Source organism: Eleutherodactylus coqui, chromosome 4, assembly GCF_035609145.1.
Source record: "Eleutherodactylus coqui strain aEleCoq1 chromosome 4, aEleCoq1.hap1, whole genome shotgun sequence".
Taxonomy (NCBI): domain Eukaryota; kingdom Metazoa; phylum Chordata; class Amphibia; order Anura; family Eleutherodactylidae; genus Eleutherodactylus; species Eleutherodactylus coqui.
The window spans coordinates 10,822,446-10,847,912 of record NC_089840.1 but is presented as its reverse complement, the minus strand read 5'-3'; the positions used below and the strand labels follow the sequence as shown (position 1 = coordinate 10,847,912).

General features: G+C 46.1%; 1 protein-coding gene across 2 annotated transcripts in view; it reads right to left on the bottom strand.

Moving 5' to 3' along the window:
• EVA1C (eva-1 homolog C) overlaps positions 1-25,467 on the bottom strand; it is an 87,323-nt gene that overhangs the window by 4,827 nt on the left and 57,029 nt on the right. The window contains exons 2-7 of one of the 2 annotated variants that reach the window (XM_066599072.1): positions 20,141-20,346; positions 18,015-18,138; positions 10,638-10,790; positions 8,901-9,044; positions 7,857-7,928; positions 207-296 (exon numbers count right to left, since the gene is read on the bottom strand). In XM_066599072.1, the coding sequence (XP_066455169.1) occupies positions 207-296; positions 7,857-7,928; positions 8,901-9,044; positions 10,638-10,790; positions 18,015-18,138; positions 20,141-20,346 (789 nt within the window). The remainder of the gene's footprint in view (positions 1-206; positions 297-7,856; positions 7,929-8,900; positions 9,045-10,637; positions 10,791-18,014; positions 18,139-20,140; positions 20,347-25,467) is intronic. The other variant, XM_066599073.1, reaches the window with a different exon arrangement.

Below are 25,467 nucleotides of genomic sequence, written 5' to 3'. Positions count from 1 at the left end.
GTCAAGCTGAGCAGTCTGGAAGAAGCTGCTCAATGGACTCTCCTTCCTAACATATTATGTAATGCATGGATACACCTCTCCATACTGGCTCATAGCTATGTCTTAGGCGTATAGAGAGGGGTTGTTGTAGTGAGACAACCCTTCTAGGCCTACCAGCGCTACAAGTTATCCTACTACAGCAGTCATTCCTTGTTAAATATCCTCACCTCTTATGGAAGAATACGCCGCAAGAAGGTCACTGAAGAAGAGTCCGTCTCTGCTGGGAAGCCGAGATTCCGAGAGGTCGGGTTTGATATCTAAGTTAAAAGAGAATGTCAGAAAATCACGTGAAATATCATAAATTCTAGAAGCCGAGCCGTAATATATCCAGATGATACAGAATCCATGAAATGAGGCGTTTCAGCGTGAAGACAGTGGAATGAAAAGCACATTCTGATCATACTTCAGTAACAAGTAGTAGGTAAATAGGGGAGAGGCAGTAAGCTGTAGCGACAGGTAATGCAAGCTGACCACGCGCCATGTACAACTCCCATGTAGACACTATCAGCACTCCACAACTGCTCTGTACCGGATTCAGCCTCGTTCACACACAACTACTTCATGTCTGTATAACATCTGCATTTAGATGGTGAACCCACAGCGAATATTAGTCAGTGTAGCTACTCACACTATTATATTATGTATTGGGTAGCAAGTGTTCACATCTGCTACAGTGCCTCCGCAGGTGAAAAGAAGTATTACATAGTGCCCACTGAAATCCTGCAGAGAGCAAAACTCTCTCTAGCTGCCCTCCGCTCCAGGTAATTGGTGGATGTCCCAAGTGTAGGACTCCCACGTATGAAGAGCCTATCAGAATAGCTGAGAACTGTCTATCACAAGCGAGTGCGATATCAGTCTGAGAATCGCGGCCCGATTACGTGCTCGCCAGTGTGCTTTTATCACAAAAATGCAAAGCATTTTTGATTTAAAAGGACATCACATCACTTCCGTGAAATTGCGTTCCATAGGGCGGATTCAGACGAACGTAGCTTTTTCCTGTCACGGGACCGTCATAATCACGGTGCCATAATGGGACAAAACCAAACCCCTGATTTCAGTGGATTTCAATGGATTTCAGTGGTTTCATTTTCACTATCAGGATTCTCGCCCGTTAATTGTACCCCCGAGAAAAGATAGGACCCGGCCTAGTGATTACCATTTGCGGGAAAGATCGGGCGACACCTATTTTCCCGCGTTTATTTTCAAACTCCGGCGCTCTGGTCTTTAGGCCCAATTACTCTCCATGCGGGTAAGCGCAGTTGTGCCTGCGCTCATCTGAAACTGCGCTTAAGCGATGCTGCGAGGAAAAAAAATTGCTGCTGTGAATAAGTGCATTTAAAAGAATGGACTTCATATCCGCACAACTTTTGGTGCATTGCATCGTACAGAACTCGCGCCAGACTATCGCTTGTGTGAATTAGCCCTTAGGGTGCATTCACAGCAGCGAGTACGATACCGGTCTGAAAAACTTGATCCAATATCCACTTGCAAAGCTGCGAACTTTCCTGCGAGTGATGCGCTTTGCCCCCCAAAAAATGCATCACCGCACATGTGATTTTTGCATGTTCTTTCAGTAGGAAAAGCAAAAGACCGCATCGCACGCGCATGAAAACTGCATCTGTAGGCAAGTGCAATGCAATTTTTTTTCTTATTCCATAGGAAATAATGGCCGATATTGCGCAAAACATGAGACATGCTGCGATTTTTCTATCTTGCAGCATCGCAGTGAGAGAAAAGTCACCCGTGTAGGTAGAGCCATTGCAAATAATGCGTTCCATTGTCGTGTGAGTGTTGTGCGATTCATAACACAGAAGATGCACCCGTGGGAATTCCGCCCTAAACCAGACAATTCCTTGAGGCTGCCCTCACATGCCCAAGAAAATTGCGCGAGATTTGTGCGCTGCGAGATCTCGCACGAATATGAGCCCCATTGATTTGAATATACATGAGCGGCATGTCCTATCTTTGGCCGTTCCCTTGGAATGCTGGTTGCACACAGGCGAGCGCCATATTGGCCACAAAACCGTCCCGCTGTGACGCTCATCAGCGTGCGTTTTACCCGCAAATGCGAGGCCTTTTTTTAGGCAAAAAATGCTTTGCTTTTGTTAAACTCCGATCCTTTTGCGCGTTTCCCGTTGATTGCGATGGGCAGGCTCACGGCTCACGGCTTGCGATGTATTTAATGTCACCATTATTAAAGTCCCAGAAAACCTTTCAAGATACATTTTTTCTTTTAGGGATAAAAGTTGAAGAAGAGGAGAAAAGACTTCGCACACGAGTACAGCGCCAAATCCATTACATCGCGCCCGGACGCTGTGTGCAAGTCAAGCAATGCTGAAAGTTACGCAGTACAAGCCAACATGCGAAGCGGAGTGACTCAGTGAGAACTCGGCTCTTCTGGTTTTGTAGATTTCAGGGTATTTCTTGGTTTTTATCTCCATTTATTCCCGTTTCTGCGGTCAGACATGCGACCGGATAATCGCCTTCTTGGGCGGAGATCACATGATGCAATTTGAGGCTAAATAATCTGACGCGGGTGTTACAGTAGAGACACCGCAGATCTGCCTGCAGAAGACCCTCCCTCAGTGAGGCTTTATTCACACAGCAAGTGCGGTCGTGCCTACAAATTCCGGACGCAACTCGCAAAGGACAACCCGCGGTCAACATGTGCTGCGCAATCTGCACAGATAGCGCACATTGCGTGTTCTGTTGTCATTGGTGAATATGGACACGAACTGGATGTGCAGTGATGTTTTGTCACACAGACCGTTGGTCCTCGCAGGCCATGACAGGGCGGTGTGGTGTCCGTGGAGTTGGGCCGGCTTCACATAGGCGTAAGAGTATTTACGTAAGCATTTGCGCTGCATATATGCACGACGGTAATTGCGTTTTGTCGCGCATTTGCACACATTTTACAGGGCTTTCCGCATGCAAAGAAACTTACAATTAAGGAAGATGGAGCAATACCTCTGCAGCGCCACCTATTGAATGGCAGGATTGGTGGCGCTGCAGAGGTATTGTTGCATCTTTCTTATTTGCATATTACCCAGAGGAGCCTGGGTGGCCCTATAAGGCTCCTCACTCACCTCCTTGCTGCTCTCCCTAAGGAGTGATGTTTCCCCTCCCAAGAAACATACCAGCACGCTCCCTATGACTTCAATGGGCAATTAAGTTTACTATGGGTTAATTAGTGCGTGATACGCCACAAAATAGATCATGTCGTGTTTCTTTTTGTACGACTGAAATGCGCGTAAAAAAAACGTACATGTGACCGAACCCATTTTAATCAATTCCTTCTATTCACTGTGTATGATGTGTGTAAATGCGTTCGTGTGAATAAGCCCTTAGGGTCCTCTAACGCAGGACAGAATTGTCCGCAGGACGCAGCGCAAATGCAGAGTTTGGCAATTAGTGCGGATTTTGTTAAAATTTTAACTGCAGAATGCGTTCTGCGAAACGTCTTGTGGAATTTCGTGCGCTTTTTTCCTGCAGACTGTAATTGTGGAATTACATCTTAGAAATCCGCAAGAACAATTCCGCGAGGCGTCCTTAATTCCACGAAAAGCTTTTCCGCTGCGAAATTCAATCTTGCGGTTTTGAAGTAAAACCGTGCAGATTTTAGCAGGTGCGCAATACAAACCGCAGAGGGAGAACATTGGGACGCAGAAATGTCCCTCAGGGCTTAAACGGAGGAGCGCGATACGCCGCGAGAACAGAACCTATTCATTTCAATGGGTTCATGCTCACGGTTTTTTTCCGCTCGATTTTTTTGCGGCGCCAAAAAATTGGACCTGCCCTATCTGCAAACAGCTGAACGCCGCACATACCTGCGATCGCCACCACCTCGTTAGGCAAATAAGCCCTTTAAATCCTCTCGTGGTGACTCTGTGTATTTGCGCAGGTATGATCACTAAATACACTTGTTACTGTACAAACAAATTGCGCAGGAGCGAACATATTACATTACACGCTCGTCTGTCCAAGCCCTTAGAGGCGGAGCTTACGGCCTGCATACACCCATGTGAATTGGCTCTAACTGTGCAAATCCTCTGGATTCCCACAATGCACTGCTCTCTACTGACCAGCCGCGTTCAGAATGGCGAATGGAGATGCAAACCACGAGAGCGGAGTACTTACATCGTCTCTCAGGATTTTACGGACACGGTGCGTTCACACGGGCGGGCGAGAAACTCGGGCTGATATTGTGCTTGTAAAATTGTGCTGTTCAGTGCGAATGCGATTTACAAGTATTTTAGACATTTAGAAATTAAAAACCGCATCGCATTCGCATGGAGCTCGCGTTTACGTGTGATGCGATTTTTCTTAGCCATTGGAAACATTGCGCAAGATTTCTGCGGACTCACAGAACAATATTCCGCGTTGTGAGAGAACGGCCGTCCGCGTAAACAGACGCATTACTAATAATGGCTCGTATTCTCGTGCGAGGTTTGTGCGTCCCGCAAGGCCTAAAGCGCGCACTATTGTCTCACCCGTGTGGATGCGCCCAGATTTAGCAGCAAAGCATTATGGGCCTCATGTATGAGAGCTGTTGGAGGGAGCACAAGGCCGTGTGACTCCGAGCAACCAATCAGAGCGATGGCAGAGTGGTTGCTATGGGTAACGAGGCCGGTCCTCCCCTCTGAAAGCCGCTACATGAGGCCGAATTATGGCGATTATATCTGCGCCTTCTAATAACATGCAAAGATCCTGACCATAGACGTCACTACAAGGGTTATAATGCGTCAGTCGCCGTGGGCGGGGCTATGCTAATCTGACGGGGCGGAGCGCTCCTGGGTTATTTCGGGGGCATTTCGTGGTATAAGAAGGAATGAAATGTCCCACAATTTGGTATCCCCACGCTGCTTTGAGGCGCGGCAGTGGCGGGTGTTAGGAAATTAAGATGTTGTCAATTTTCTGTTGTCATGGCAACCATCTTTACCTGAGCAGCCATATTGGTTGTCACCTTTCAATCAGCTTCGCACACACCGATGGCCTTTTCTGTGAGTAAGAAAATAGCAGATACCGCCCCGTGTCACACCAGTGTCTGCACATTTGCGCATCAAGCGTTGCGTATTTGCATCCGTTTTTAATGTACTTTTTACGCTCTCAAGCCGTGTGTAATTGCGCCCGCAAAAAACAATAACACCCTCAGCCATTGGAAAGGCCAATTAGTCTAATGAGGAAAGGATGTGTTCTTTTTTGAGCAACGCAATTGCGCACAGAAATTACGATCTTGAGAACGAACCCACTGAAATCGTTTGGTTCTGTTTTCTGTTTATTGCGCGCCTAAATACGTTCTTGTGACACACGCCGCACTAATGCAAGAGTGACAACCAACATGGCGGCACTTCCTGTTGTCAATTTAGCAAAAATAGTCACTGAGAAATAGAGAAACGCCAAATATTTCTGTAGGTAGAAGCAACACGTGACGAACGTTGTCCGCTGCTCTGAGGCCGCCTTCGCACACGCTGCGGAAATTCTGCAGCCTTTACAGTACGAGCCGCGTGGAGGGGATTTCCTTCGTGTGACGCAGAGATTTTCCGCAACGAATCAGCAGTGTGTGGATTGCTGCTGCGGAATTCAATCCCTGAAATACAAAGGGTTAAACTCCACAGCAGATCTGCTAAAAGATTCGCAGCAAAAGCGGAAGCATTTAGGGGCTCATTCACACGGGTGATAAAAGCGCTAACGATAGAACCCATTGATTTCAATCCCTCACATTCAGCATTTTTGCGCGCATTTCTGTTGGGGGAAAAAATATGCGACGCGCACCGAGGCACCGGAGGAGTCTATGGGGGTGCGCAAATGTGCACTCCATCCAAAACAAATTGAGCACGTAACTGTGCGATTTTGTGGTATTGATTGACAACACTGGGGACTAATTAGGCTGCTCAGGCGGTTCAAAAGCAACGCAGGTGTGTCTCGCTCCGATGTGAACGGGCCCGGCAACGGAAAAAAGTACAGTAAAATGCGCTGAAAGCACATGACAGCGTAACATTCACAGCGCGGCCGCGTCATGCTCTCATATATACGCAGGCGCTTGTGTGCAGGAGCCCGTAAGGACAGATTTGGTCTCTGCTGTTTTCCTGCACCTCTGTGCTGCATGAAGCCCGCAGCAGATACGGCCCGCGTGAAGGCGGCTGATGGGCGCGTTCCCACAGGACGGGATTAGTCCACGCGGACATTTCTGCGTCACAATGTTCTACCGATGTTTGAATTCTGCACCCGTTAAAATCCGCACGTCTTTACTTCAAAACCGCAAGATTAAAGTGACTCCGACGACGTCTGTTAGTAGGCGCCACGCTGAGTCTGGGGATGGGTTATACTCCCCTCCCCCACTGTGAGCGCTGGAAGCCATCACTGCATGCACGGTGCGCTGCACTAAATAGTCCGCTAAAATTAGATTGGGCGGACTATTTAGCCGCAGCGCCCAACGCATTCAGCAGCGGCTTCCAGCGCCAACTACAGGGGAGGTGAGTATAACCCATCGCCGGACGCAACGGGCACCTACTGTCAGCACATACGCTCAGCTCATAGGACTTACAGTAGGTGACAGATTCCCTTTAAATTCCGTAACGTAAGAGCTTTCTCCCGCGGTATTACGGACGTCTTACGGAATTGTTATCACGTATTTCTAACATCCAGGAGACGCAACGCCAATTATTGTCTGCGGAAGAAAATTCCGCGAGACTTTCCACTGAACGCGTTCCGCAGTTAAAAACACAACAAACTCCGCACTGAGGGTGGCCTCACACGGGCGTAAACGCACATACGCACGCTATCACGCCCATATTGGCGCATTTTACTGTACTTCATTGCACTGCCAGGACGCTCACATCGGCTCGGTCTCGGCAGCGCCATGTTTGAGTAGGCGGGGCAGCTGACTCGGTAAGAGGGTCAGCTGACCTAGTAGGCCGGGTGGTTTCGCTTAACCCCAGGAAATTGCACAGTTCGGGCAGACCGGCGCCTTCGGTGCGCAAATGGGCTCGAAAATAGAGCATGTCGCATTTATTCCCTGCGCTCGGTATGCGTGTGAAGGAACCCTTTGGAATCAATGGCTTCTATTTGCTGCAGATTGTGCAGCCGCAAGTGCACTCGTGGGATGCCGCCCAACTTGACAAAATCCACATTTGCGCTGCGTCCTGCTCCGTCCGTGTAAAAACATCCTTGAAAGCCCACAGCTGCTGTTGCAGATTTTGCTGCGGATTTCATCCTTTCCATTGAAGTCTACAGCAGATATCTGGGGGTTTTCTGCACCAAATCTGCTGTTTAAATTAGCGTTGCGGCTGTAAATTCCGCACCGCAGGCTAATTTCTGCACGGATTTAGTGGCAAATCTGCCCGTGTGAACGAGGTCCAACATATCTGGAAGACTCCTTTAAACCGCATAGATGTTTTTAATGTCAGCGTGTCTGTCAAGTCTAGTGACCACCACGCATCTCTTGACTTCAATGGAAGCTGTGCGACCCGCAGCCCTTCCACAATGACGTTGTGGATAGTTCGTGGATGTCGTGTCATCGCCTAGATAAGAGTTTGAACGAAATAATCTGTGCTGCGCTCGTCCTATGCTGAGGTTTAAGATGATCATATGCATCACATACATAAATACGTAGCTGACTGACAGATACAGCTAATCGATCACATGCTCTGGGGTAACTCAGGGGTTAACGCTTACAGTCAATAAACTGAATTGTTGCAGAAGTTCTATATTGTATAAAGGGAAAGCGATGCAGCGCAGCATTATATCCTCCATCTATGGTCAGGAGCAGAAAAGACAACAGAGAAGTGATGATAATGCATGATAATGGCCATATTTACCATCGTTCAGCTCCGTGGGGGGCATTACATAAGAGATCTTGGGGTCAATCTCTGTCAGTATCATTTTTGGAACTATAAACGAAAAAGAAAGATTGTACATCGTCTACTGGAAGTTCTCGCCGTTTCCAAGAGATGCAGCATTATTGCATTGTATTCCATGAGTGATGTAGAACGACATCAGAGGATCCTCCATTTGGTCCGGCTCGGCCAAGATCGGCTGACCCACCAGCAGCAGAGGGTTAATCACTTTCTTACAGATTATTGCACAAACGCTGTCAGGACTCGCCGGCCATGTCAGATAGGGACCGGATGACTTGTTACGGTGTCAGCTACGACTCAGGTGATACACAGACCAGTGCATACTCAGTGCTATTCCAGCATTGAAAGCTGCCATTAGCACTCCTCTGCTGGTTTGTGGATGGATTGGTCGGTTGGGGGGGGGGGGGGCGTGTCCCAGCTGTGATTGTCTGTACACATTTATTCTGGCTCCTCCTTATGGAGGACACCAGTTATACTTCTAGTCTGAAGGTGTTTTTGGTCTAGTCAGAGGCTCCTGTTTTGCTCCACTGCCAGATAAGTCTGTTTCTGTTAAGGGTATTTGGGGTGTTACTTCTGTTTCCTGACCTACTGTTCATTCTGCATTGGCATTACATCTGGTTTATTATGTGATTGTTTAATATCTATATCGCACACATAGTTATTGCTGTAAACATTATCCCTGTCTTCCAACTAGGGAGAGTCAGGGTCACCACAAGATCCTGATATGGGTTGCCCTTATCAGGGCGATCACTCTGCTGTTAAGTAGGGTCCCATAACATTAGTAGGTTAGGGTCAGATTTCCTGTTCCCCCACTTTTGGTTGCGTTATAAATAGTTTGTGTTCTCCGTGTTAGTTATATTATGTGTATATCCGTTAGTATATTATGTCCGATCCAGGCGAGGAGTTTTGTGTCCAGCTCGGAAGTAACAAATGCCGTACTAATTTGTATTTCTGATCTGTAATAGCAGCATACTATACAAAGGGGGACATGTCCTTACTCCTTACCACAGGTATAGTTTACTGTAAGATATTTCACGACTCCAGGCAGACAGGGACTTCCGAAATGTTTATCATGGACCAGCATTCTGCATCTCTGCTTTCCGTAACACCTCTGTGCCAGCACGGTCAGGGCAGAGTAAGATACACAGTCTAGAAGACAGAGGATGACAGGAGTTGTTAGTAGATCTGGTTTGGCAAATCATCTGTAAGCTGCAAGGCCAAATGTGGTTTCAATGCTTAAAGGGGCTCTCCAGGACTATTAACATTGATGATCTATCCTTAGGAGAAGTCATCAATAACTGATCAGTGGAGATCTGCCGATCAGAGGATTCCTGGCCCTGTTGTCAGTGTGGACAGCGTTGGAAGCAAATAGCACTGTCAGTGTTACAGTGGCCCAGTTTGGTACTACAGGCACAGCTCCCATTAAATTCAATATAAACTCTACTGTAGTACTAAACTGGGCCGCTGTAACGATGACAGTGCGATCTGCTTCCAGCGCTGTCCACACTGACAGCAGTGCCAGGAATCACAGCATTTGCAGGGATCCCTAGTTGTAGACCACCACCGATCAACTAGTGATGACCTATCATATGCATATTCTGTAGATATGCCATAGATATGTAATAAGTGAAGTTTCCACCTCTCGGACCCTCACAAGTCAGGAGACTGTTTGTCAATTCGCAAAGGCAGCGTTCCCCATAGACTACAATGGGGATGACCACCTTTCATTTACAGTTTATGGGGAATTGCTACTTCATGAATTAGTGATTCATATCAACCATGGGGACTTCATGTGTGATTGGCTGGTAGTTATTTGGTAGGAATTCTGAGGGCAAAACACACATTATGGTTGGAGCAAAGTGATGACTTGTCATTGCACAAGATTAGAGGACTGATGTGGGACTGGAGAGCTGTGCCCTGTGATCTGACTAATCAACCGCTGCTCCCTCCTCCCCTCTCACAGCATCTGTCACACACAGGCTGCTACTGCAGCTACACGCCTTCCTACCCCTCCTCTCCTACTTTTTTCAAACTGGCCATATATGTCCAATGGCTCTGGGCGACAGACGGACAATCTTTTTGGGAATGTTCTTTCATAGAAAGATCTTTCGTCCGACTATCAGATGAACAATTGAGCTGTTAACCCCTTCTTTCCCGACGATGACTGTCTGTTTTCAGTGGGCTGAAATAATCGTTACATTTCCATCCACCTTCTTGGTGGATATTGTCCATTTCCATCAGCTTTAGCCTAATGTGTATGGGGGACCTTTACTGAAGATAAACATTTCAGTGACTGAAGAGGTTTCTGAACATGTAAGTAGAGCCTACACGCGTGTGCATGTGTTAAAGGGGTTTTCCTACTAAAGACATTTATTCTGTCCCCACAGGATAGGGATAAATGTCTGATCGCTGGGGGTCTAATTGTAGTCCTAAGGGGTCCCGAGAGTGGTGCACCCGAATGGCCCATGCAGATAGAGCTGTGGTGCAGATGCATGGCCACCGCTCCATTTACATCGATGGCAGGGAGGTTGCCAAGCGCATCGATCTCTGTCCGAGGGAAGTGAATAGAGCAGCAGTCGAGCATGGGCACCACCGCTCCATTGCTATGGGGTATTCAGGTGTGCCTGTCATGGGATCTCTGGGGTGGGATCCCTGCGGCTGGACCCCCAGTAATCAGTCATTTCTAAATGTCTTTAGTGGGAAACCCCCAGATGATGATAAATTATCTCCATATCTACTCACCATAGGGGGTCCCTCGGTCCAAGCCGTTGGTGCAAGGATTCTTTTCATGGGCGAATCTACCATAGACAGCAGAGTACACGTTGAGTAATTTGGGCTCTTTGCAGTGAAGCTTCAGTTCGTGGTTTTCACAAACCGATGTCGATTTGTATTCAGCTAAAAACAGAAGCGCAAACTAAGTAAACAGTATAAGAGCGAACATCCTGCATCCACCGTGCCGTGCGATGTGCCGGAGATGGCGGATGGAAATAGTGCTTTCCGAAAATACAGGATATCTGCACAAACGTATCTCAGGACGGAGACTACAATGTGGGAGCCGGTAGCCCCCCAACAACCTATACCAGGTGACCCGCTGAGCTCCGCCCCATCCTCTGTATAGTTTAGAGATGCCTAAAGGGTTCTCCATGTTATACTGCAGTTTGATAAACATCAAAGATAATGATAAAATAATCCAAAAGCTTTGTAACGTACATTGTGTACCACATCTGCGCAATTCTTCAATTACGATGCAGTCCCAGCCACATACAGATGCTAACAATGTAAACAAGGGGCCCCTGGAGAGTAAAAGCTTCTCTATTTTACTTTTTGGCACCCTTGTAATAATAAGGAATATATATATATACACATTGCACTGCTGACAGTCTGACTCTATTCTGCTTGTGCAGAAAGCAACAATATAGCAGCAGACCCACCCCAGAACAGCTATGTGAATAAATACTGTACCAGAACCAAGCTCATAATATACATTGAGCACCAGAACTAAGTTTAGATGCGGTACCAGCATCAAGTTCATAACATAAATGCAGTACCAGAATTAAGCTCATTACATAAATAGAGCACAAACAAACCCCAATACAAAAATTCAGAGGGGAAGAGCCAGAGCCAGGAAGAGGATGATTCATTTAGCTCCACAACATGCTGCTGGATGAAGATCATTTGGCCAGGTGGATTTAAGGGGGTGATCGCCCCCAGCATGCAGCCGCCTAGTGCCCCCCCTCTGCCTATGAACTGGTGGTGGGCACATGGGTCGCACACAGCTAAGGCTGGCCATGCATACCACAGGTTAATAGGATAGGATGTGGTTGTGTATATGAGACGCCACCAGTATAAATACAAGGTCACTAACAGATATATACTATATACGGGTGTAACAGACATTGGCTTTGCTTCATGGCTCAGCTAATCATCAAATCCAATTTATCTCTGGTTTTACACAGGACTGCTTGTACAATTCGCTGCACTTGAATGGATTCGGTATCCGACCTTCTGCCAATAGTTAGCTTATAAATATCAAAAGTGAAGCAACTTAACAAACAGCCGTTATTAAGCACATCCTACTACTTTGTGTATGCAGCTCCTATGCAGCCCGATGCGTCTTCATGGTTACCAACAATATATAAATCTGTGTTTCCGCATTCCCCTGCTTGCTTATCTAGAGACGTGGAGGGGAATAACGTATGACTGCAGGATCTGACTACATACTGGGTTTGTTTGCTGTTTGCATCCACTGAGCCCCGTAGAGTAAGCCACGGGTGTAACTGAAGACTGAATACCTTCCCGCAATCTGATGTTAATTAATGTTGGATGTGTGTGAGGTTAGTATGGAATGAACTTGGGAGACGAGCGTGGGGGTGCAAGGTATAAAACACAGCCTTCACCCAGCTGCAGCAGCTGGGATTGGAGGAAACTCTGATCCTGGCCATTAACACTGTAAATGCTGCAGTCAGCATTGACTGCAGCTTTTAAAGGGGATGGACAGATGGAGCGGGCTCCCCCTGTCTCCTAAGCAGTCCATCTGCGATGTGATTGCGGGGTGGTGTTCTGTTGCTATGGCATTCTGGGGCCTTAAAAAAGGCTCCCAGGACTGTCCTGCACTTCAGCCTATAAAGCCCTGCCTGTGGAAAGACTTAATAGATTGCCAGCAAATATCCAAAAACAATCAAACAAATGCAAGTTCAAGACCCCTTGGGGGGGGGGGGTCAAAAAAAGGGAAAATATGTTTAGTAAAATTTTTTTTTATCTTCTTTTAAAAATAAAAATATTGAACATTTAAAGCCCCTTTTCCTGGTAGAAGCATAAAAAGTAGCAAAATTGGTATCATTGTGTTTGCTTGACGGAAAATAAAGTTCAGGGTCTGAGAATACGGCAACAGAAAGCAACAAGTATAATATAAAGAAATGTATAAATTTGCTATAACTGTAATTATAATGACGCCGTAGATAAAAGTTAGCGGGTCGTTTTTACTGCACCATAAATGGAGTAAAGCAGAAGCTCCCACAAATGCTGCGATTGGGTTGGCTTTTATCCCACTTACAATCTGTTCTACGGTCTTCAATATATTATGCAGTTCATTGGATTGTACCATTAGAGGAGGGTTGCACCAACCACGCTGATGATCCCGGTCTAGTTAAACTGCGATCAGCTGTTGAACTTGGTTTAAGGGGAAAGCGTTGCACCAACACTAAGATTTGCAAAACCAAGGTCACATGATCTGCAATCAAAGGATCAACCTAGAAGAAAAGTGTCCCACATTGATTGGTGGCTGCAGTCAGGTGATCCTCCCAGCATTCAGAGATCTTTCCAGCAATCATTGCGATAGTAAAATCATGGCAGCTACCAGCAGCAAACATGGGTGTAATTTCACCACCCAGTAAAGGGCTATCAGCTCAGTCCGCCATCTTGGATTTCGGCTGCTAAATTAAGTTCAACTAGTTTGATCCGCAAAAAATTAGGGGATCAATTTGAGACTAGATTTGACCCACGATCACGGGCTAAACCGAGTTAGTGCAACGTCTTTCTACTTGATCTTAGATCAACTCTTGTTGGTCTCAGATCAAAACTTTGGTGCAACTGGCCCTAAAAAATACAAGTCATCCCGCAAAAACAAGCTCTTAAATGACTAAGTCAAAATAAAAAAGTTATGACTTTTTAAAAACGGGGAGGAGAAAATGAAAAAAACTAAAATTTCTGGTTTTGAAAGAGTTAAAGGGGTTGTTCCAAATTTTTCACTTATCCCAGGATAGAGAATAAGTGTCTCATCGGTCGGGACCCCAACCAATCACCAGAATGGGGATCCAGTGCCCCCCTATATGAATAGAGGGTCAGTTAAACATGCGCACTCCTGAGCGCTTTGCTCTGTTATCTCCCTCATTATAACAAGAACATAGAGCTTCCCTACTAATATTTCACAGCCCTCTGTCTATTGGATTGGTGCGGTAAGAACGGGCAGAGTGATCTGTGATGGCACAACCAGTAGATTTTAGCTTTGTCTTCTGGACGTGAACCGGCGCAGCCATTGACGGCGCTAACGGGGCCGTTGTAACATTTTCAGGTGGTAGATGAAGGGCTGTTATCTCCCTCCTGAATCAGACGCAGGGGAACGAGCCGCTGGTTCGCTGCCAGGGACAGTTTTTGAAAAAGAAAAATCTCTTTCTACTGTTGTAAAATAAGCCTCTTCCACATTGGCAGGGAGCGCACACTTGTTTAATAGGATTATTCCCTCCATTCAAGCAGAAAACAAAGTCCTTTTCTATGTCCCGTAATCAGCACAATAAGTTAGAAAACATCTCGAGTATAGATGGAGCCGTACGGGGCAGATGCTGGTTAATAGTTCAGTGTACGACATAGGAAAATGCACAGAGGGGCGCAGAAATGTGCCTTCAGGGGGGAAAAGCGAAATGTAAGAAGCTGTGGGGGTCTGAACGGGAAGGCCTGATTGCTAATGGTTGTGTCCTTTTGCTGGTAAAACTGCATTATTACCAGCAAAATTGTGCAGTCAACTAGCCGATTATTTGAATCCCCACCCACCGTATGTGGGCGGGGTCTCATCGACATGCGGCCGTGACCATAAAGCTGGCCTCATTTACTACACACACACACGTATGTCAATGCGGTCAGTGAGAATCAGTCATATTGTAATTGTTGTGTAACGGATCTGCTGTTATGTTGTTTCCATTTCCATTTACGACAGATGTTAACAGTGCCAAAACCAACTTGGCATCAGTCTTCCATCATCAACAGCTTTACCCAAATAGTGCTGAGGCTAGGAGAAAAGACCTTACAGTTTATCCTGAGCACTGTTCGGGATGAACTACAGACACAGTGAGCCAAGAGTCCTTGCTATCAAACAAGACCAAACCCACAGCAGTAGCCCTATTCTAGGCAGAGATAGAGCTGGTTAAATTCAGAGCTGCATGGACTAAACTTGCAGCTGCCACTTCAGCCACACAGAGCAGAAGGGGGATAAGGAGGGAGAGAAGAAGGAGCTGTCATTCTTTGGTCTCCTCTGTAAGGTTGTAGATCACCCTTGGGAGGGGAGTAACATGGACTTTTGACCATGTTATCACCCTCTTCCCCCTATATTTGCTCTTTGATTGTCACACAGTGATAGAGGTGATTAGTAGAGCAGTCTAATAAATCTTCTGCACTCAATTAGGCTTTAGGCCTCGGTCAGACGAGCGTTTTTTCGTGCGATTTACGCATGCGATCTGCGTATATATAGAACTATTGCTTCGCAATGGGATCGGTCACATGTCCGCTTTTTAGGCGGATATGCGGTAAATTATAGGACACGACGAATCGCAGATCTGCGATTCCTTGTGTTCTATATATGCGCTTAGTGGGGCCGGCGGCAGCAGCGCCGACCCCATTGAGAACATATACTATAAAGATCATTCTCCTCTGCCACAGCTGTAACAGCTGTGGCAGAGAAGAACGATGTTCGCCCATTGAATTCAATGGAGCCGGCAATACAGCCGGCTCCATTGAAAGCAATGGGCTGCAGACGGAGTTCAGCCGTGGCCGGCCGGCAGTTCTCCTGAACTGCACTGTGTAGTATTCAGCAGGTGGGGATTTAAAATCCCCGCCTACTGAATGGGCTGCCTCTGATTGGTCACAGCGCTCACCAATCAGAGACAGCTCTCACTCACCCATTCATGAATTCATGAATGGGTGAGTGAGTGCTGCCTCTGATTGGCTCAGCGCAAGGACCAATCAGGGGGAGCTCTCAGCTATTGAATGACAGCTGAGAGCTGCCCCTGATTGGTCCCTGCGCTCAGCCAATCAGAGGCAGCACTCACTCACCCATTCATGAATGGGTGAGTGAGAGCTGCCTCTGATTGGTGAGGGCTGTGACCAATCAGAGGCAGCCCATTCAGCAGGTGGGGATTTTAAATCCCCGCCTGCTGAATACTACACAGAGCAGTTCAGGAGAACTGCCGGCTGGCCGCGGCTGAACTCCGGCTGCAGGGACAAGGTGAGTATATATATTTTTTTTATTTTTACACATTTTTGGATGGTTTTCAGGGAAGGGCTTATATGTTTAAGCCCTTCCCGAAAATTCATCCTGCGCTCGCCGGCAGCCCATTGCTTTCAATGGAGCCGGCTGTATTGCCGGCTCCATTGAATTTCAATGGACGGACAGCGCTCCTTTGATCGGGCCCGTTTCGCCGAAAACGCTGCTAGCTGTAGATTTTTTGGCGAATCGTCGGCCCCGGTCACGCGATTTGCGTATGCGCATCCATCATGCGATCTGCAAATCGCGGCAAAAAACGGTCGTCTGACCGAGGCCTTATATTGACTCTAAAACCCAATTCTTTAACCCCTCAGATGCTGCAGTCAATGCTGACCACAATACCTAAGTGGTTTTACAGAAAGTAAATAAACCTTTTTCTGTTGCACAATGTTTTACTAGTGAAAACCAAGGGTAAACACCGTAAAAAAAACCTGGCCAGAATAGCCTCGCAAAAACAGGAATAAAAACAGTGATCAAAATGTCCTGTGTACATAGTACTAATAAAAATTACAAGTCGTCCAGCAAAAAACAAGCCCTCTTACAGCTACATAAGCGAGAAAGTAAAGATGCTATATGACGTTTACTGTTAATGGCCTGTGCACAGGATAGGTCCACCACTCGGGATCCCTACTGATCAGCTGTTTGCCCGGCCCATTGTCAGTGAGCCAGAAGAAGACAGAACTGTCAACATTGCAGCAGCCCGAATAGTACCACAGAGACAACGCCCATTGAATTCAATGCAATACCAACCTGGCCCACTGTAATATGGACAGCACTGTCTGCACTGACAGTAGGCCTGTTGATCGGTCGGGATCCTTAGCGGCAGACCTCTGCCAATCAACTATTGATGACCTATGCAGGGGTCATCAATAGTAAAAATCTATAAAATTTCCCTTTAACAACTTCAGGATCAGCAGACAACTATAAACATCATGTGGTCCTGAAGTATGCATGAAGCGGGCTCAGGAGCCAAGTCCGCTTCATACCCGATGGCTATCAGCTGTTTTAGTTAGCTCTTATTACCACAGTTAGCTATTTAGGTGCCACGGTCAAGGCTGACCACGTGTTTAAACAGTTAGTGGGGAGGGGACACCCCTTCAATCACCCCATCGGCACCCCCTCGCAGCATGATTAGATGGGATAGCACGGCAGACCGGAGCCTACTTCCTGATGCATGGTTTAAAAGGCAACGTCAAAAATTGCTATATACTGCAATACTGTATTATTGCAGTATATAGTACAAGCAATCAGATGGTCTCAAGTTACCTGTGGGGATTACATAAAAGGATAAACAGCAATTAATAACAGTAAAAAATTATATTAAAAGTTCAAACTCCCTTTTTTCCCATTTTCCCAATTAAAAAACTGAACAGTTAAAACCCCACCATATATTTGTTATCGCCGTGCACATAAAAGTCCAAACTATTACAATATCACAAAGTTGCATGGTGAAGGCAAAATAAATGGTGAAGTAAAAAAAAAAAGACGGAATGCCAAATTTGCGTTTTTTTTTTCTTCCAATTCTGGTTTCCAAAAAATTTGAATAAAAAGTGATCAACAAAATGTGCACATAAAAACTACTGCTCACGCCACACAAAAAACGAGCCCTCATACAGCCCAATCGACGGCAACAGAAAACTATTTTTAAGAAAAAATGAACTTACCTTTTAAAAATAGAAAAACACATAAAATATATAGAAATTTGGTGTCACCGTAATTGTACGGACCCACAGAGCAAAGTTCATGCGTCATTTTTACTGCAGTGTGAATAATCTACGAACTAAACCCACCGATAACGGCACAATTGCATTTTTTTTCATTACTCCCCACTTTAAAATGCTTAAAACTTTTTCCATACATGAAATGAAACCATTAAGGAATAAACTCTTTCCGCAAAAAATAAGCCCCCACGCGGCCATGTCAATGGGAGAATTAAAAAAGTTATGGGTCTTGGAAGGCGGGACAAAAAAACAAAACTAAAAAAGTGAAAAATCTCTGGTCCTGAAGGGGTTAATGTGAATGTCCCATGCCGAGACTAGGAATATAATATAATAGAAAAATGTGAAAACTATATAGAATTCACCTACTAGGTTTGCACTTGTACGACACCAGCAGATACTTGGTGATCCCCGGGCATGGGTCTACCCCAAAAACACGACTATTCACAGGCAGCTGGCAGGACCTCAGGTTCTGGCATTCATCCAAGACTTTCTAAAAGGAAGCAGAAAATCCATGTGACTATACTGCGCCCAACCATGTATATACGTACAAACAATGGCGCGGTATCTGGTGGCCCTGTACATTGTGGACCTTCGTAATCACATCATCACATCTTATCTCGTGCGGCGTACTACAATACAAGTATTACATTATAAGGGCTGCAGGAAGGAAACCCCCAGCTTTCCTGCTCCAGTCTTATCATGTTAAGTGTTTCTTATCTACATATGAAAACATGATACAAAAAACAACTTCCGCTTCCTGTTGGGAAAATGAATAATCCTCTAATAATCTGCATGTTTAATTGGGAGAGGTTCCCTGGAGACCCCCATCATGTTCTCCAACTGCATGGATTGTTTAGAAAAATCTGGTTAGAGGGTTAATAGACTTTTTTCACAAAATAGGTGCAAAAAGTCAGATTGGTGGGGGTACTGACCCTGCACCTGAGAATTTGGGTCCCATACCTCCTCACTTCCTTACTGCACCAACTGCAGGAGCTTGAATGGAGAGGTTGCATGCATGCTTGGCCATCCCTCCAATCAAACTCCCCCTCACTGTAGGGGGTGCAGTGAGGAAGTGAGGGGGCATGGGATCCAAAAGGCCCAAAATCAATAGCGTGAAGGTCACACATGCTCCATTTATTTCATTGGAGCTGCCGGAGATAGCCTAGTTCAAGAACTTGGCCATCTCCACCACTGAAACGAATGGAGCGGCATGCATGCTTGACTGACATTCCATTCATTCAGGGCTTTCAAGGACCCTGTTTTCATGATCACTCGGGGTCCCAGAGGTCAGACTCCCACCAATCAGCTAGTTATTCCCTATCCTGTTGATAGAAGATAACTTTTCTTGGTGGGATGACCCCTTCCATATGCCAAATGTTACACAATGGACCCATCATCACCACATAGGCTTGTGAAATAACCAAAGCCGCGAGGCCAATGTCAACTGTGTCTAAAACTGACATCGAAACTAAATCTACATCTCATGGAGCCGATCCAAAAACTGAACCCGTCGATGGGGAAAGTGAGAAAGCAGATGACTATCCAGTGCCAGACTTACAGGACCAGGAGGTACGGATTGTCTGGCGCCCCACAGTGGTTTAGCATGATCAGATAATCTGCCTGCGGTAACGAGTGCCGACCGACAATGTAGTTTGGTGCTCGTTAATAATGCCTACAGGCGGAGGAAGGGTGGTTTTACATGGGACATCTAATGTCTGCATAGTCACTCAAAACAGTCGCTGAAGCGAACCGACGAGTGTTTGTGTGTTTTTATATAGAGTGACTATACAACAATAAGCCCCACAGAGCTCCGCCCATAGGAAATAAAGAGCTCCGCCCATGGGAAATAAAAAAGTTATGGGGCGTTGAATGCAACAATAAGCCCCCAGAGCTCCGCCCATGGGAAATAAAGAGCTCCGCCCATGGGAAATAAAAAAGTTATGGGGCGTTGAATGCAGTGATGCAAAAAAATATAGATTTTCCAAAAAAGGATTTTTATTGTGCAAAAGTGGAAAAACCTAAAGGAAACTGTAATTTTGGTATCGTCATAATCGTAGCGACCCGCAGAAACTATTTATTATGTTTTTTATGCGCCATGATTAACGTAAAAGAAAAAACAGAAAAACAATGACAGAATTGAGGTGTTTTTTCTCCCCGCCCTCCATAAGCGCACAAATTTTCAGCACAGATTCCACCTCTAAAACAGCGGCAAAACCCCCAGAGCTAAGCTGTATGTTTCTGCGGTGTATTTTGCCGCACGTAGACTTAGCCCTGTCAGTGGGCAAAATCCATATGCGGTACGTCCAACGAAGAACTGTTGCCTTTGCCCACTGACAGGACTGAATCTGCATACGGATCCACAGAAAATTCAGCGGCAGAGCGGATTGCTGCTGTATTTTTAGGGGGAAAACCGGTGTGGAAAATTCCGCCGTGTGAACATACCCTCAATGTAGTCTTCAAAGTGCAACATATTAGTCAGTAATGTCACTTACCTGCAGTGCAGTTTGTGCGAGGCACTTGGCAGGAGGACTGGGCATGGCTTCCGGTGACGGGGAGGCGCACCTTGGAAGGATATGTGCAGGACGCCCATAGAACGCCGACTGGATGCTGATAGTGGAATGCCGGGGACACTGGAGCATCAGATGGTCCCCGTCGCAGGCAAATACAGTGTGGTTCTGCAGCAGCTTTGTCAGATATCCTGTGATAAAAGAGACACCTAATCAGCGAGGCTCAAGCAGCCATATTGTGAGGAGGACATTTCCACCACTGACCCCTGGATAGATGAAAAGACCAATTTTTTTAAACTTGATTCACTCTGATTCACTCCAACCACTTCCAAAGCTCAATATACAGGATGCACGGGCCAAAAACTAACTGGGTCATGTGATTTACGCTTTACTACGCTTACAGAACCCATTTATGACAGCTCGGGTCTGGGCTGATATCAAATGCTGATAAGAACTCTTATTACTCCCTCGTGCAAACAAGCGATCACCTAACAAATGCGCAAACGCTCGTATGTCGGCTGATTGCTTCTTTTAGGCAGGCAAAAATAACAGTCATTTGTCAGCAGCGCTTCTCACTCGTAAACGGGGGATGTGCTGCCAACAATATCCAGACTGTATGGGTCCAGAGCAATTGGATCCAGTGGGGGTCAACATTTTTATAAATGATCTGGAGGAGGACATTGATGGGAAAATGATCAAATTTGCGACGACACAAATCTAGGAGGGATAGCTAACACTAGGGAAGAGAGAGAGAGTATTCAAAAAGATCTAGAAAAGCCTGAACAGTGGGCGGCGACTAACAGAATAGTATCTAGTAGAAATGCATCCTACATCTGGGCAAAAAAAAATGAAAAAAAAACACATATAGAATGGGAGGAATTGGGCTAAGCAGCAGCACATGTGAAAAAGACTTGGGTATACTAATAGATCATAGACTGAACATGAGTCAACAGTGTGATGCAGCAGCCAAAAAGGCAAACACAATTCTGGGATGTATTAAGAGAAGCATAGAGTCTAGATCATGTGAGGTCATTATCCCCCTCTACTCTTCCTTAGTCAGACCTCATCTGGAATACTGGGTCCAGTTCTGGGCACTCCACTTTATAAAAGACATAGACAAACTGGAGCAAGCTCAGAGAACAGTTACCAAGATGGTGAGCGGTCTGCAAATCATGTCCTATGAGGAACAGTTAAAGGATCTGGGAATGTTTAGCAGAAGAGAAGGCTGAGAGGAGACTTAATAGCTGTCTACAAATATCTGAAGGGCTGTCACAGTGCAGAGGGATCAGCCCTATTCTCATCTGCACAAGGAAAGACTAGAAGCAATGGGATGAACTGAAAGGGAGGAGACACAGATTAGATATTAGACAGTGAGGGGGATCAATGAGTGGAACAGGTTGCCACAGGAGGTGGTGAGTTCTACTTCAATGGAAGTGTTCAAACAAAGGCTGGACAAATATCTGTCTTGGATGATTTAGTGAATCCTGCACTGAGTAGGGGGTTAGACCCGATGACCCTGGAGCTCCCTTCCAACTCTACCATTCTATAATTTTATAATTAACAATCAATTATCCCCAGAGAGGTTGTATTGTAAAATGTAAGACTACTACTCGACTGCACAGTGCCTGCTTATCAGAATGATTCTTGACATCCCCCTCTGACTCCTTTCAGTGATGAGTTGTTTCCATCCCCAGGATCTGTTTTTTTTTCGATCACGGCATTCTCTGTATACTCTCCACACTATTACATAAGAAAACCCCACGCTGTTGGCAGTGAAATCCCCGGTTATTCTAGCACCAATGACCAAGCCTTGTTGGAAGTCGCTCAGATTGCAGCATTTTCAATTGAAGTGAATCGGAGAGAGCTACAATACCAACTGAGCCACTCCTGAATGGACAGAATTATGAGCTTTCCGGTTGGCTGACATCAGCTCTTATCAGCTGGCTGGCAGGGTACCGAGTGGCAGACCCCTTCCAATCTACTGAGGCTCAGCCAACCAGTGTTAGACTTAATTTTAGCATGTCTCTTCCGGGGCATGGTCAGACCTGGAGAGCAGCGGGTCTGTGTGAGTGACTTGTCTATGTCACTCACTGATACTGAAGAAACCAGTAATGCAAGCAGTATGGCAGGCGCACTGCCGGAATGTGGATGGGTGTGTTTGATACAGGCTGCAAAATCAGTGCATGGACAGACTGCTCCCACTGTGCTTCTACTGGCTGCCTAGTACAGGCACAACTTAGCAAACGTCCAGCCGCTGCTGCGCCACCCACCCTTCCCGCTTGAGGGCACCGCTGCCTGAGGCAATTATCTCACCTTGCCTCATGGTAGGGGCAACCCAGCAAGACCAACTTATATTTTTCTGCTGTATACAGCCCCATTGTATAAAGTATACAGCCAGGTCATTTCACGACATGGTATGGCCCAATTACAGTAGCTTTTCAAGAAGGTATGATGATACATTTAGAGATATCAAAACAGCAGAAGATCTAGAGATTGCCAACTGTGTGTAGCCAGTCTCTCCTGTCCAGACCAGTCCCTGCCCCCATAGTAGTCCTAGGATGGCGGTCTACGACTGACTGGTCCATGGAAGTGGAATTCCTGCCTGAACACCTTTGTTCAGCTCACTGCATTATAACGTTATAGTTCCTGTTTTGTTGCTGCTGAAGTTCTTTCATTCCTGAAAGTTAAATTCCAAAGTTTTCCTCTAATCTTGAGAACTGTCATCTGAGAACCGCTGCTGGACGGCCGCCTGAACTCGTTTGGCTTCTACCTATCAAAGCTGGTTGTTACAAGCAGGACCGGGCTTACAATGGATGGTGCTCTGTGCTCTACTTATTGGTGCCCCCTATAAGGATCTGCTATACAATGTACTACTAACTACTGCATGTCAAACATCTCCCATTACTTTCATACAGTACGGTGCCCGTATAACATGGAGTAATCCCTTAATTTAGGTGATTTTCAAGGAGTATCGAAGCCTCATTATCCAGGACTGCCCAATTGTCTTTACAGTGCCCCAGTGAAGAATACAACATGAAACAATTATGTCCTGTTTCAAAGCCCTTCTGAAAGAAGAAGCCCCCTCACAAGAATTTTTATTGCAAAAGGTACAACAAAGAGGAGCCCAGCCATGTAGGAGGCATTCCTATACGCCGGTCCCAAGCCCGGATAAATGGGGAGGGTTAAGGAAAGACCTGGCGACCTACTCTATAAAAATCTCGCCTTGGAAACCCCATGAAAGAGCTCTCAAATCATTCAGATATGATATCCGATGGCAGGCCCCCCAGGCCAAAGGATTCTCTAAAGGCTACTGGGGAAGAGCAAGGTCTGGGTACAAGTAGTTGGGGTTTTCGTCATGACACAACTGGGGGAAAGCCCTCAGGAAGCCCAGCTGCAGATGCACCTCATGATAAGAGGAAAGGACTGAGCTGCACCAAAGCTGACATACTAGTAACATGGAATGTGCGTGGCACGAGTCTAGGGAAATTGTGAAACGGGATATGACAAGACTTAACATTGATATTCTTGGAATTAACGAATTGCACTGGACAGTAATGGATATTTTCAGTCCGATGACTTCACTTGCACTATGCTGGACATGAGGAAATCAAGAGGAATGAAGTAGCCTTTATTATAAATAAGCAGACCTTAAAGGCAGTAAAAAGTTCTATAGCAGTCAGTGATCGTATCATTGCTATCCAGATATGTGGTAAGCCAATAAACATCTCAATCTTACAGGTCTATGCCCCAACGACGGATGCCGATGAGGAAACCATTGACGATTTTTGTGCCAACGTCCAGAAAACTCTAAACGAAATGCCAAAGAAGGGCATTATTTACATTATGGGGGACTTTGATTCCAAAGTTGGCAGCCAGGCAGAAGCAACCGACAGGAAGATTTGGGCTTGGGGGAAAAAAATGAAGCCGGTGATCGCCTGGTACAGTTCTGCCAAGAATATTGACTCAGGATAACAAACGCATGGTTTATGCAACCCAAACGCCGACTGTACACGTGGACACCTCCAATGGCCTCCATTGAAATCAGATTGATTACATCTTGTGTAATCATGGAGGAACTCTAGCATTAAAGGGGTTGTCCCGCGGCAGCAAGTGGGGTTATGCACTTCTGTATGGCCATATTAATGCACTTTGTAATGTACATCGTGCATTAAATATTGGCCATACAGAAGTTATACACTTACCCCCTCCGGTGCTTACCCCCCGTCTCCATGGCGACGATGAAGCCTCTTCTCTGGTCGCATGAACAGCCGCGCTTGCCCAGAGTGAAATCCTCCTCTGGATGTGTCCGGGCTCACGAGCTGCGTCCTGGCTCCTCCCTCTTCTCCACGTCATCATAGCTCCGCCTCCGTCACATGGTGCCGATCAGCCAATGAGGTGGCTGTAATCGGCAGTGGAACGCAAGACTGGAGAAGAAAATCCACGGTGCACCATGGGAGAAATCCCGCAGTGCACCGTGGGAGAAGACCAGCGGCGCCATCTTTGAAAGAAGAATCTTCAAAGCTGCAGAACGGGGATCCAGGTAAGCGAATTTTTTTTTGAAAATAACAAATGGATTCGTTTTTACTGTGCACAATGTGGGAGTCTGTTTAAAAAAAAAATTTTAGGTTTCGGCGCGGGGCAACCCCTTTAAGTATCTGGGCACACATATATCCAGAGATTTTTCGTCAATATATTCTCTAAATTACCTCCCATTACTGAACGTATTACTGAGGATCTAAACAATAATGTCCTGGTTTGGCCGTATTAATGTTCTCAAAATGGATGTTGTTCCTCGCTTCCTGTATCTGTTTCAAACAACTGCAAACAGCATTTATCCGATTTGCGTGGGAAGGGAACCGTAGTAGGATAGGTTTTAGAACACTTACAAGACCTAGAGGGGATGGAGGAGCGGGTCTACCCAACCTGAGGATCTACCATTTGGCTTCCGTAGTAATGTGTTTGTTTGAATGGCATTTTCACAGGGAGTCCAAACAATGGGTGAGTCTAAGAGGACTTACTGGAAATGACAGTGGGGGTGTGGGGGGGGGGGGGGGTTGCCATGGTTGACGCAGACATAAAGACCTAATACTATGGAGCGTTCGCCTTTCGCGAGAGATTTCCTGAAAATGTGGGATAAATCAGTGATAAGATATGGACTGTCCAATAAGAGGGGACCACTAACTCCTTTATTTGGTAAATCTAGATTTCCCTCCTGCTATGGAGACTTCCAGCTTCCTAGGTTGGTCGATAACAGATGACATTAGAGTGTACCAGATTTTGAGAGATGAGGGGATAATTATCATAATTCTCAT